The sequence below is a fragment of the Podarcis filfolensis genome (assembly GCF_964270895.1).
Source record: "Podarcis filfolensis genome assembly, chromosome: 3".
NCBI classification, from domain to species: Eukaryota; Metazoa; Chordata; class Lepidosauria; order Squamata; family Lacertidae; genus Podarcis; species Podarcis filfolensis.
Genome location: NC_139606.1, coordinates 89,345,965 through 89,359,614, shown reverse-complemented (window position 1 = coordinate 89,359,614; position 13,650 = coordinate 89,345,965). Strand labels below are relative to the sequence as shown.

General features: G+C 42.1%; 1 protein-coding gene across 1 annotated transcript in view; it reads left to right on the top strand.

Annotated features, from left to right (window-relative positions):
* ALK (ALK receptor tyrosine kinase) overlaps nucleotides 1-13,650 on the top strand; it is a 574,962-nt gene that overhangs the window by 147,893 nt on the left and 413,419 nt on the right. The window contains exon 2 of the mRNA XM_083604448.1: nucleotides 12,402-12,521. Coding sequence (XP_083460574.1) covers nucleotides 12,402-12,521 — 120 coding nt within the window. The remainder of the gene's footprint in view (nucleotides 1-12,401; nucleotides 12,522-13,650) is intronic.

Here is a 13,650-nt window from a genome sequence, read left to right as displayed (position 1 = left end):
TTTAGAAATTAAACAGGTTGCAGATAGCATTCCTGACATGCTTTCTTAATCACGTAGCCCCTGCAGTAAGTAGACTTGGTAGCTGGATCATTCACAGTGGCAACAATGGCTCGTTAAGCTGACCATTAGGCAGCTACTTCAGACTTCTGGAATATGTCCCACTCATCTGCCAGTATGGGGTTTGTAATAAAGCCACTGCGACAAGGAGAGTTGCAAGGACATTTTTGCTGTTTAAACTTGGCCAGGGAAAAAGGAAAGAGATTTGAGTTTTGTACCTACGAGATGTAGAGATGGTCACCAGCTTCAACAGCTTCAGAAGAGGATTAGCTTCCAATGGCTACTAGTTATGATGACTATGCAATACTTTGAGCATCAGAGGAATTATGCTGCTGAATGCCAGTTGCTAGAGAACATAAAAAGGGAAGTGCTGTTGTGCTCTTATCCTGCTTGCAGACTTCCCATAAGCATCTAGCAGGCCACCGTGGGAATAGAATGCTGGACCAGTTGGGACTTTGGTCTGATGCAGGAAGCACTCCTCACTACTGAGGGCACAATGGCCTTGCGTGACACTGCTGCAACCAGAGGAACTCCAAGCTTCAAGGGAACTTCAACTCCATGCACAACAGGCTGCACAACTAATTCCTGGGAATTGAAACCAATCACCCCCAGCACCTCTGCTTTGTTAGGATTCAGCCTCAGTGTATTGGTCCCATCCAGCCTGTTATTAAATCCAAGCACCAGTTCAGCACTTGTATAACCTTACCTGACTCAAAGGACAATGAGGAATAGAGCTGAGTGCCATTAATATACTGATGGCCTATTACTTCAAATCCTCTGCTACAAGAAGCAGCCAGCTTCTGATCTCAGAAGTCAAAGGACATGGGGGACAAGATGGAATCTTGTGGGACCTCACAGCACGAGTGCTATGAAGCCAAACAGAAGACACCCAACATCCTTTTCTGAAACCAACCCTATCAAAGTGCCCCCAACTCTCACCTCACCAAGCTGGTCCAGCAAGATTCCATGGTCAATGCTACCAAATGTCACCGAGATAAAGAAAGAAATGCAAGGGTTAAGAATTCAGGTAGCTGGCACCCATCCATCAAGGACAGTATCCACATCTTTGGGCTGCGTTGACTGAAACCATTCCCAAGCAAAATGACTAGGTGATATTCTGGACACCTCCACTGGATCTGTATCACCATCACTACCCGCATCAAGTTCAGAAGGCATATGAGCAACTTTACCCTCACAGCGCCTTTCAAATTTGTCACAGCAGGCTTCCGAGGATTCCACCCAGAACACCCTTTCCTGTGTCTGTTCTTAAAAACTCATTCACCTCCCCCCCCCCAAAAAAATGCTCTGCTGGACAGCTCCCTGAGCATTCAGTGGTGGCAGAAAAGTGAGCTTGCTTTGCTGCCATCATTGCCAAAAAATAGAAGCAAAAATGTTTCCTTGCTTGAGTTAAGTCATAGTTGCTATTTAACTTGCCACTTGGTTTTAGCCATCACCCTACTTGCTTCATAGCCCACAGCTCTACAGGAAACTAGGGAGCTGACCAGGCTGTGCGTTGCAGGACAGGGCACTTGCGAGTGATCATATCAAACTTCTCCACTGTCAGATGACTGTTGCAGTTGCTCAAGAGTAACCAGGCAGGACTCCAAACCTGTGTTTTACAGGTTTTATTTTGGTGCAAACTATTTACAATGAAGAACTCCAAAGCTCATTTCTGGCTGAATCGCTAGCAGAATCCGGGAGTGGTCTTTTTTGGACCTCCCCCAACATAAGAGTTTCATTACCCCCAACCTTCTCCTTCCCTCTTTGCGCCTTAGGCTACTGCACAGGATGGGCGATGGCAAGGGCATGTTTCCCTCCTGTCCGGCTTGCCCAGGAGGGCAAGGCTCCCACCAGCATCCTCTGGTCCTTGCACCTCTCCCCCACTAGAGGTGGGGCTTTCCCCCTCCCCGGAAGAGGAACTGCTTCGCAAGATTTTCAGAGGCTCCCTGTAGCACAACTGCCCTTCTATTCCTCACCTCTGAGCCGATGGCTGTTCCCTGACATCCACATATACCATATCTGTATTAACACATAAATATTCCCTCGGCCCAAGGCATTCATGGCATACATTATGAACATGTGCATGTGCTCAGTGTATCCATGCTCTTTTGGCAGAGTCATTGCAAAACTGTTTCTGAGTTTTAAGTTTAATTTTCCCATAGTGCTTCATCCCTCCCAATCTTCCTCTAGCATCTAAAAGTGAAAACAGAAAAAGTACCACTGCATTCCCCCTTGTGTGTATTGGGTCAAAAGAGCTATCACAACATTGCTGATCATGCTGATTCCAGCCGCTGTCCGTAACAAGTCCCACCTCTTAAAGTGATGATGATCATAATTAACAATAGTGCATTAATCTCCCTGGAATTTCCCATGTCCCGCATCCTGTGTGGCTCCCTTGTACATAACAACCTGGGCTGCTTTGCACATGTAATTGTTAAAGCACACTCAAGAGTGTTGTAGTAAATAGAAAGCTCATGGATTTCTGGAATACTGTCTGATACCTTTTTGTGATTACAATTCCACAACAAAGAACGAGACATATGTTGGAATCAATCCAGCAAGCATGGCTTCTGGGTAAGTTCGACATGCCTGGAATCCATAGGGGCCCACCATCGCAGTGCTTGATGGGCTGCATTCATTGTTGATTGTAAAAAGATGTGCACTATTTTCACATGGGGGTAGGATGAGCATGGGCGGGGGGGGGCGTATTTTGACTTTGGAGATTAAAAAAACACACCATAAGAGCACGGAATACATTGCATCTGAGGAAGAAAACAAAAGAGACAAAAACAGCATCAATCTATATATCCACAGGGAGACAATGAGTAGTGCAATAAAAAAAAACCTCTTTCCTAATAAACTGACTCAGACCAGGCCTGAAGTTTCTGAAATCCCCCTTTTGGATCTGTGCTGGAGCAGAGCTAATAAAAGAAAACATCTCTCTCATATATGAAATAAATATATATGGTGGTCATTTTAAACTTTCTACTAGGTTTAATGGGCCTACTGAAGGATTTTTTAAAAGTTCAGATTTGTTCTGAACTGCTGTGCACAAATATATATATATATATATAGAGAGAGAGAGAGAGAGAGAGAGAGAGTTCATGCCTGATACATTTTTGTTCTGATTTCTAAAGGTCCCATGGCTGCTTTTCTTTTGCATCGGCAGCCATCATATTTCCTGGAAGCCTGGAAATCTTTCACCCTTCAGCTGCTTATTCTCCAATGGAGACATCACTGAGAAGTATTAGGTGCAATTTTGGGGATTGTACAATTCAAACTGTAGATTAATGGCAGCTGTGGGAATAATCTATATTTTTTAAAACCCTCCCAGCATTTAAAATAATAATAATAATATGAACAATTAAGTGTAGCCACTTATGCATCATCACAGACAGGATAAAGATTTGCATGAGTTGTTGTTGTTGTTGTTGTTGTTGTTGTTGTTGTTGTTTTATACCCCACCCTTCCTCCAAAGGAACCAAGGGCTGCTTACTTTTTTTACACATGCTTTTTGTTTGTATGGATGCAAATTTAGAAATAATGGATGGAATTCAATGTCATTCCAAGGCAATTGTTCCATCAACCCAAGCATTTCGGCTTGCTGGATGGAATTACCTTTTCCTTCCCCTCCCATGCACTGATCCTCCAGAACCTACGGGGGAAGCCCTGTACCACAAGTGGGAGACCTTGCACAGGGCTCCCGCTGTCAGAACAGGCTAGTTGAATCTGCCCAATTTCGTTACTTCAGATATAAATGCAATACATCTTGCCATAGTGGGGGGAATGTTGACCATTGTGCCTGCTCGTTCTGCTGCCCAGGTGTTAATTGTTGATGGACAACTTCAGTGTCTAAGCACTCTCTTCTTAACATTCCTTATCTTTAAAACCTATGCTGTTTAACATCTCAAACTGGATTGGCATTATGGTGCCAGGATCAGTGGGTAAATCCTTTAGCCCTGTATCATTTTCCCATTTAAAATGGTGCCCCCAGATCCTATTCCTATCCCTGCTTGGGGAAAACATGCATCTATGGTTATTTTCCCTCCGTAGGGCAAATAGTAATGTCTCTGGGGGAAAGTTAGACTGGAGAAAGGCATGGGGAGGAAATAGTTATGTACTTTTACAACATTTCCACAGTACTGCTGATGCTATCTGATGCTTTCAATTCCCTCCTCCATTTTTAAAGGAAACTAAAAGCAGATTCAAAGCCTTTAATCTGGATTTTCTATAGTCATCTGTAATGAAAATATCAAGCTAACATTGGTGGGAATGTAGATTTGGCTGTCTCTTCCATGTAGTAGCTGGCATTATTAACAACATTAGCACAGCACAAATTGTGAAAAAGAGGATCAAAGGTGTTTCACGCTCCCTTATGTGAAGTCCAGGCTTTGGCAAGAACTGGGGTTTGGGCAAGTGGAATACTAAAGCATTTACAAGCTGTTAGAATTTATGTTTAATTCTCTTGGGGCTCTGGAGGGGAGAGCATGCTCCTGAGCATTACGAGGCCTAACGAAATAATTTTTCAGGCTGATCATAGTCAGTCAACAGTGTCAGTCACTGTAAATGTTTCCAAAAGTACATTCCATTCAAGCCTCAAGAAACATCTTGGCATCTACTACCACCTACTAATTGCTACCTGTATTCCTCCTTCTCGGCAAGAGTTCAATACAGATTTTCTGACACCCAGAATACTGTTTATTTGCACTCATCAAGCTTTCAGAGTGTGACATAAAATCATTGTAACGTAATACATTATTTAACATGTTTTCCAACTGGAAAAGATGAAGTGATGGGTTGTCACTGAGCATTTTGGAAAAGGAAAAGAGAATATTTGGTCTGAGGCTATGCACCCTGCTAGGACAGCGGGCAAAGCCAAACTAGTACAGGAATCAACCAAACTAGAGGAAAATCCAGCACTTTCCCACCCCATTTATTTCAACACAGCAGAATTAAGCATGCTTTTTACCCCTCTCATTGAAATAAGTGGGGGGAAATGTGGCTGAATTGTGACTTTCCATTGGGAGTTCGTAGACAAGGCCAACCATGTAGCCAGCTTGTTTGTCAGGTGACTATTGAGATGGATGAGCTCTCCCAAGCTCCCCTCAGATTAACTCAGAAATGGCCCACGGTCTTCAGGGGGTAAAGAGTAGAAAAAGCATGGAACATACTGGAGAGCCAGTCTGAAACTTGTAAAACTGACACACATACACACACACCCTGCAAAATTTGCAGAGAGGTATATAAAGAGGTTCATATAAGATAAGAGTACCAATGGCTACTCTTACCAGTATGACCAGTTGGAGAGTGCTGTTGTGCTCATCTTATGCTTGTGGGGTTTTCCATGGGCGTCCATGGAAATATCTATAAGCATTGCAGAGGGTTGGACTGGATGAACCTTGGGATACCTTCCAACTCTACAGTTCTATGATTCTGTGATCTGGTTGGCCACTGTGACAACACAGTGCTGGACTAAATGGGTCTTTGGTCTGAACCAACAGCAAAGCTCTTCTTTTGGCTGCAGGGGCAGGAAAAACTAGACTGGGAAAGAGAAGTGCATCCCCCGTCATGCTCTATGTGTCTCCACAAGGGTCTGTCTCCTTCCTTCTGTGCTCACAGAAGACTTTGAGAACATACCATACATGGGTATGCATGCAAAGGATCAGAGAGTCAGCTAATACTGGGCATGTATGTGTACACAGTAGGTATATTTCTAGAGTCTGTTCTCATGGTCTGCTGAATGCAGTTCTGTCCCTCACCTCCATGCATATTACATCACTCCACATTGACTATCAGAGAAGGGCCCGAGTGTTGATACAGGCATTTATTTGCTGCATGCACAGAGATGCACGCTTACTGTAAAATGGGCTCACAGAGTCATTAGTTCTCAGCAAGTAGTGACAAAATGGAGCACAAGGCAGGAAAAAGTAAAATAGAAAGCCAGGAATACAGTGGTACCTCAGGTTACATACGCTTCAGGTTACAGACTCTGCTAACCCAGAAATAGTGCTTCAGGTTAAGAACTTTGCTTCAGGATGAGAACAGAAATAGTGCTTCGGCGGCATGGCAGCAGCAGGAGGCCCCATTAGCTAAAGTGGTGCTTCAGGTTAAGAACAGTTTCAGGTTAAGAACGGACCTCCGGAACGAATTAAGTACTTAACCTGAGGTACCACTGTAGCCTGTTCCTCCCTCCTGGATTAGACCTTTCTCCTTTAAGCAAACTATTTGGGAAGTAACTGGGCTGTTGCTTAATCAGGGCCTTATGAAAACTGCTTCTGAGAAGGAATCTATGGATTTGGCAGAGCAGGTCTAGCCAAGAAGATGGGCCTGAGTCGTACCAAAATCACAGTGGAGCTAAATTAAATATGGCCCATAGGGTGTTTGTAAGGAAATAATTAGAGGCTCTCATTTTTTGTTCCAAAGGCAGAAACTCTGTACCCCTGACCTACTTAGACTCTTGTAATTGAGCTTTTTGAAGTATACTTGTAAGAGTTCTGCTTTCTGCATCCATTCTTAGAGTCGCTCGTGTGGAAAATGAATAAAGAGGCCCTGAATTACTACTACGATGAATTCCTGGCTTTTATTCAAACAACTGTTTGAGAGTAATTTTGCAATATATCCCCCAAGCTCAGTATGCAACCGAGTGGAATTTGACCTACAATCTTGAAACTACAATTCTATTATGGCACTTTAGAGCTTTGAAAAATGCCTGCTTCCTTGGTATCCTACCTGGCAGAAACACATTACCCAAAGGATGAACCTGCAGCAGTGCCTAGAAATAAGGTGAAGTTTTGCTCTGGCCAAATTTGCTGTTTTACAAAAGTTTTGTTCTTGGTCTTCAATAGCTGGGAATAGGCATCCTCCCGAATACAATTTTTCAAAATGCTGTCTACACGTTCTCTAAACTTGCAGAACAAGCAAACAAAAATACTTGATTCATAAGTGTGGTTTGACTGTGAGGTTCGCCATCGGCTGCTATTGTTATCTCTGATCCACACCTTCGTTTCCTCTCAGACTCCAGCAGGTGGCCTTGGAGAAGGAACATTCTCTGAGCTTCAGCTCTCATAATGCAATATGAGGTGAATAACACTGACCCACCTTACAGGGTTGTTGTAAGAAATACCAAGATAATTTAAGTGATCACTTTGTACACTAAAGCATTATTACTTAAAGTATTTTTGCTATTCTCCAGAGAGCCAAGGATACTCATAATACTCATGATACTCCTACTCCCGCTAATAATTTATTTTTATACCCCGTCAATCTGACCAGGTTGCCCCAGTCACTCTGGGCAACTTCCAGCAGAAATGTTGTTGTTGCTGCTGCTGTTTATTGAATTTATATACTGCCCTATACTGGAGGTCTCAGGGTGATTCACAGATTAAAAACAAACTATAAAACCACAGAATACAAGAAGCAACAACAACATCAGACATTAAAAGCTTCCTGAAACCAGGCTGCCTTCAAATGTTTCCAAAAATGTATATAGTTTAACTCTTTGACATCTGCCTGGAGGGCATTCCACAGGCAGGATATGACTACCAAAAAAAGTCATCTGCCTGGTTCCCTGAAGTTTAACTTCTTGTAGTGAGGGAACTGCCAGAAGGCCTTCAGTGCTGGACTCACTGTCTGGGCTGAACAATGTGGGTGAAGACACAGTCAGGTATACAGGGCAGAAGCCATGTAGGGCTTTTAAAGTCAACACCAACACTTTGAATTGTGCTTGGAAACATACTGGGAGCTAATGTTGATCTTCTAGGACCAGTGTTATGTAGTCTCAGTGGCTGCTCCCAGTCACCAGTCTAGCAGCTACATTCTGGATAAATTGCTTTTCATATCCAGGGACTCAACATGCTATGCTGTTTTTTATCTTGATCATACAAACAGCTAAGGCAGTTCTTAGAGTGCAGTAGTAAGATAAACTTGCAGTATAGTACATTTTCTACTAGAAAACTTCATGTGTGTATGTTCACCTGTATGTAAATACAATAGCACATCCAGAACCTTATCATTCATTTCATTGGGACTTCCCAGTGACCTTTTGTTTTGATATAGAAAAATGTTTTGAGCTCTGACCTACAGCATATAATAAAGTGTCTCCACATTTCAAAATCTGCAAGAGTTTGCTTCTATGGTCTTTGGTGTTGAGGATCAAACCCTTTAAATTGTTTCAGTATCTGTGCATCTAGTGAATTTAGTGTTTGAGATAAGATCAAGAACATCACAGTAACTTGGAATGGGACCTTGACTGTGACTGCCCCTTTTTCTGCATTCCTGTCGAGATATGACAGGTACCCACTACCTGCATTTTCTGGAAACAATGGGAGTTGGTGGGTTGCTAGCCGTAACCACCACTGAATTTTTTCGAAACATGATCTTATATCGCCTCCTTCTTTGACAGTATTCATTTGAAAAGTTTCAACATATTCTAGGCACCCATTTGTGTGAATATGCAAAAGGCTTTAACAATAGGTTTGAATTATTTAAATGTTCTGCATTCCCAAACCCCTGTCATTCAGGGCAGCTTTGCATCCCCTGAAGTTTTATCATTTACTCACAGAAATATCCCCATGTTGATGTTGGTGGCATGGGGATCTGTGCTCCAAAGGCACTTGCATTCTTGAGGAAAATGCAAATTGCTTGCACATTTAGAATTCAGGATTAGGCCTCATCAGTAAATCTTAGACCGCAGGTCAAGGCACACCAGTGCATCATAAGGAGACTGCTGTTGTGCTGTGAGAAATGATTTTTTTCTTTTTAAAATGAAGGCATCTGAGTGCTCAAAGTACATAGGCCTTCAGAGGAGCTTTTGCCCACTGCATCTCTGCACAGTTTTGTGCTCAGGCTTTGCTTCTGTCCCCATCATTCCCTGCTGGGGCTAGGCAGCTCTACCACATCTTTGCATTAGATGTGATGAGGTAACATAAAGACTTTCAGTGCAAGGTTACTGCACGATTAGCTTCCCATGAAGCAGACATGCTCAGAACTCTTCCAGAAACATGGGTAGGTTTCATTTACCCTTTACACTAAACCTTTTGAGCCAGAAGAGTGAAAATTTTCCCCAAACTTCAGAAAGTTTGGGAAACTCTGACCTGAATTAATTGTCTTGTGGTCAGCAGCAGGGGTTGGGACTTGTCAAAGCTCCTTGACCTGGCCTAGTGCCCAAAACTGACCAGAGATGTTACAAGGACCTCCCATTTCTTAGCATGAAGAACTCTGAAAAAACAAAGCAGTGACTTTTTCATACTCAATTTAGCCACTCTGGCATTGAAGTTCATTTGGAAGGGGACAAATGAAGTGGGCTGTGATGAGGGGAAGGAGAAAAGGAGCTGCAGTTGGATGGTGGCGTAGCAGCTAAAGGACATACATAATTCTGCAGGCAATCCTGAATTACACACCTCTTGTTGTTTAGACATCCCTTGCTTATATGTTGCATCATATAAGCATACCATTGAAAGGTTCCTCTCAAGTCCAGTCTCTGAGTATCTGAGAGCAGTATTTGGCTCTAAGTTGTCCTTTAGGCAGGAATGTCAAAAATGGCCATAGTTATTAAAGCAGAATTTAAATGAAAAAGCTTGGAGAGGTTCAGCATGCCTTCTCTTCATGGTTTAATGTGCCCTGCCAAACTCCCGGCTACTAAAATTTGAGCCGTCAGCCTTCCGTTGTAATTCATTCATTTATTTAAAAGGTTAGTATGGCTGCAGAAAAGTGATAAAGTACCTTTAACCAGGGAGCCAGGAAGGGTAGTTGCATGTTCCAACCAGAGTTAAAGTTCCTCAGTATATTTTGACTTAGAGTCCTGCATCTCCAGAGGATACACAATGAAGGGGGGGGGGAGGAAAGCATTTTTCCAACCGCAGAATATCCAGAAAAATAATTTTTCATTGGATTATTTTGGGAGCACTCAGAGGCATTTTCTTTCAGTCTTGTGGGACTATTGCAATGAAGCCCTGGAATATCTGGGAGTAATGTTGTCACATAATCTTCATGAAGTTTGTTATTTGCTGTGACAGTTGCCATTCCTCATTGCAAACAACTTCTGCACATTTTTTTTTTCATGCTTAGGGGCCATTATGGCTCTTTCCTGGCTACTTGAACAGTAGGATAAGGTTTTAATATAATATTTTAACCTTTCCTGGATCAATGAATTAGAGGGGCTCAGACATCATACAGCCTAACCCTGCCCATAAACTCACAACCACATTATCAGAAAGTTATAAGATATAACAAAAACTAATCTATATGAAACTATGCCCCTATGCTGCACCCCTCTGAGGTCTGTTCTAGGTGGCTGTCTAGTTGGCTTAATGATAACACAGGCCATGGGTGTTTGGGGAAGAATTGCTGCTGGTTGGGCTTCTGAGTCCATGCTATCACTGTACCTCTCTGTGTTATGACACCTTGCCTGCTTTCTAGGCAGAATATATCAGCAAGGTTTAGCACTGGGAGTGAGGTGGGGTGTGGGAGTTTTGGGTTTGCCGTGCGGTTGGCTGGCATTGCTGTGCATGGCATTGTGTGTATATATATACCTGGTTTTCTGGCAGGTAAAGGGCGTATGTGTAGATTGGTGGCTGACTGAACCAATATTAAGGCAGAGCAGTTTCGATAGGGGTCATTCCAAGCACAGAGAACAGCTTAGCAGGAGACACAAGAGATTAGAAGTGAAAGACCAAAATACAATTTTATGTTGAATTGTTCTGATGGCAGACTGCTGCAATTTTCCTCATGAAGCCAATAGGAGTTATGTGAGAATGTGAGGACTAGCCTTCTGCTGCAATCAGGCTGGTTTTCTACCAGTTTCAATTTCCTACTTACACATGAAAAGAAAAAATTAAGCTGTCAAACACAAGCTATTAAAATGTAGGAGCTAAGAGTAAAAGGCCTCCATGACATGGCCTGCGTTCTGTGCCCCTGTTTTCTGTTGAGTTTACCTGCTTTCCTGATCAGAGCAGCAGAAGTGCTAATCTCACACTTTCAGAATCATGCTGGCCTGGCAGGTGTTTGGAGTGGATAGAGATGAAAATATACCATTGCAGCTGATGTGGGGTCATTGGGACATGATAATCCCCAAAGGCTTATACCGAACATTCTAATTTGTGACACTGAAATTCAGCAGGGTGTGAAGGTACCTGCTCTATGAGCCAACTCTCCAGAGGCTAAAAATAAAGTAACAAGTGAGAAATGCTCCGAGGTCAGACCTCATGCCAAGAATCTGCTACTTCAGCCAGATGATATTGCCTGCAGTTCTGTGCTGGAGTTAGTTTTCCTTCCCCATGGAAAGAAAAAAAGTAAATATTACTTTTAACTTCCTGGCTGTGGATGGCAATGGAACGGAGGTATATTATTTCATACTCTGGCAATTATATTTTGCAAATCTGGGCTTCCAGTATTTTACCTATAAGTTCAAGTCAGTGGTTAACAGTGGGAATTATATTTGCCACTAAACATCTGTGCAGGTGTGTGTGTGTTATGTGACTTGTCTTGATTGCTGTGATTCACTTTCCTACCATGAACAGGTGCCTGTACATCAGCACTCATGTATGTTTCAGCCTTTATCATATTGAGAGCCATACGCTTGGATTGCATGTCTGTTCTATCATGATAACCTTCATAGCAGGATAGAGAATAAAGCCCTTACAGCAAACCCTTCCCTAGGATGTGGGGATGAGAGCACCCAACTAAAGAATTTTGAAAACAATTTCACAACACCATAGGCATGGATGAGAGTCATCATGAAAAACATGCCCACTTCACTTTGACTCAGCTCTAATTTTAACCCCCAATAGCAATTGGGAGTACAGAATCATAAGTTGGCATTTTCTCTGGTTAGATATGGTTTCCATTTCACATTCAAGATTGGTGAAAAGTTTGTGCTGCTAATTAAACTTCTGTTTACAAAGCTGACCAGGTTTCAAACAATTGTAATTGCTCTGTTCCAACAAGCATGACTTTCCCCCAATTCACTTCTGGGAAGGTTTCGTATGGGAGGAAGCTGACAACTACTGCCCAGTGTGCCTGGGGTGTCGTTGCTTTTATGTGCACCGCTGAACAGTTGGGGCATTGCTGTCCGTTTTGACAGCATTGCTCACCCCTCTCCCCACAGGTGATCAGCAGTAATTTGGTCTTGCATGTGGCACTGAATGTGTAGCTCACAGTTGCATATCAGTTTCTCTGAACTGCTACTATTGGGTAATGTTGGTTAATTGCTATTCATGCTCACTTGCAAGGATAATTTTAAATAGATGTACTAAACAGAATGTTGTTATTTTTCTGGTTGGCATGTGCTATTCTTATATTAACATATCAATTTTTTTTGCATCATGATCTCTTTCTTTTATTGGTAGGTGTCAACATTCCAGAATCTCCAACAAATATTCCTCCACGTTCTTTGGATTTTACTGCTTGGAATTTGTCCTGGGTCATGAGAGATTCCTACCCTTCCTTTGTTCCCAGAGGGCGGCACTGTAAGTACATCCATCTTACATTCCCAGTAATTTGGAAATGATCCGATGTTAAAATAAATGACCACCTAGATAAGTTTTCAAAGATGGTGTTTCCTAAAATAATGCCACATCATAAATGATTTCAGGTGATCATCCAGTGTTCTGTTAACTTAAAGATGAGCTCACACCTTAGTGCATTCATTTGATAACCTTGTTAATCACTCAAATGAAAAACTGCCATTTTATTTGTTTGTTTGTAGAATTTATTAGCAACAGATTTTTGGCATGGTAACATACAGAAATTATGCATTACAACATTAACAGTTTAAAGTAACACATAGCCCTAATGATAAACAATAAGTTTAGTATGTTTTAAAAACTTTTTTAAAAATACACAAAAATAGTAGCATGAAAATAGCTGCTTCAAATGAGTTAGTGACCGAAGTAGTGTGTTAAAAATGCCTTGACAAATAGAAGAGTCTTAACCATCCAGCAAAAGACAAGTAGTGACTCTACCTGGAAATCATCTTTCAAAAAGATATCCCACAAAATGCCCTACTCTGAGCACTACTGATTTCAGCTGGCAAATAGATAAATGAGCAAGGGTTCAGTTGCAGTTCTTTAGGCACAGGGAGGTTTATATGGGTGAAACTGGTCATATGTTATTCCTGCATTGTAGGGGGTTGAACTAGATGTACCGTCTAACTGAACAATTCCATGATGAGTCATTTTGTACCATTTCTTCCATAACCCCAAACCAGTTCCAAAAATGGGAGCCCCATTGTGAGAAGATTAACCTTATCATCATATACTAACAATCATCCATCAGTGCCCAACCTAAATTTGTATGCATTGAGAAAAAGGGTAATGTTAGCAAAACACACACTCTGACCTGCTGTGCTACTGAATACATCCTTCCTTGCTTTGCTTTAGATTAGGATGGGCAATTTCTGACCTTTTATATCTTGCTGGTCTACAAGTCCCTGTTGGAGATTCATTCTTCGTGTCTTCAGTCATGGGATTGTTGTCTATCACATGATGGTGTATGTTTTCATTCCACAGTGTGGGAAGTGGTGGAGACAGGATGTTTTGATGCTACTGTGTTCCGTGAAGTGGGACTATTGTCCTTTGTTCTTTTTCTCTTTGCTGT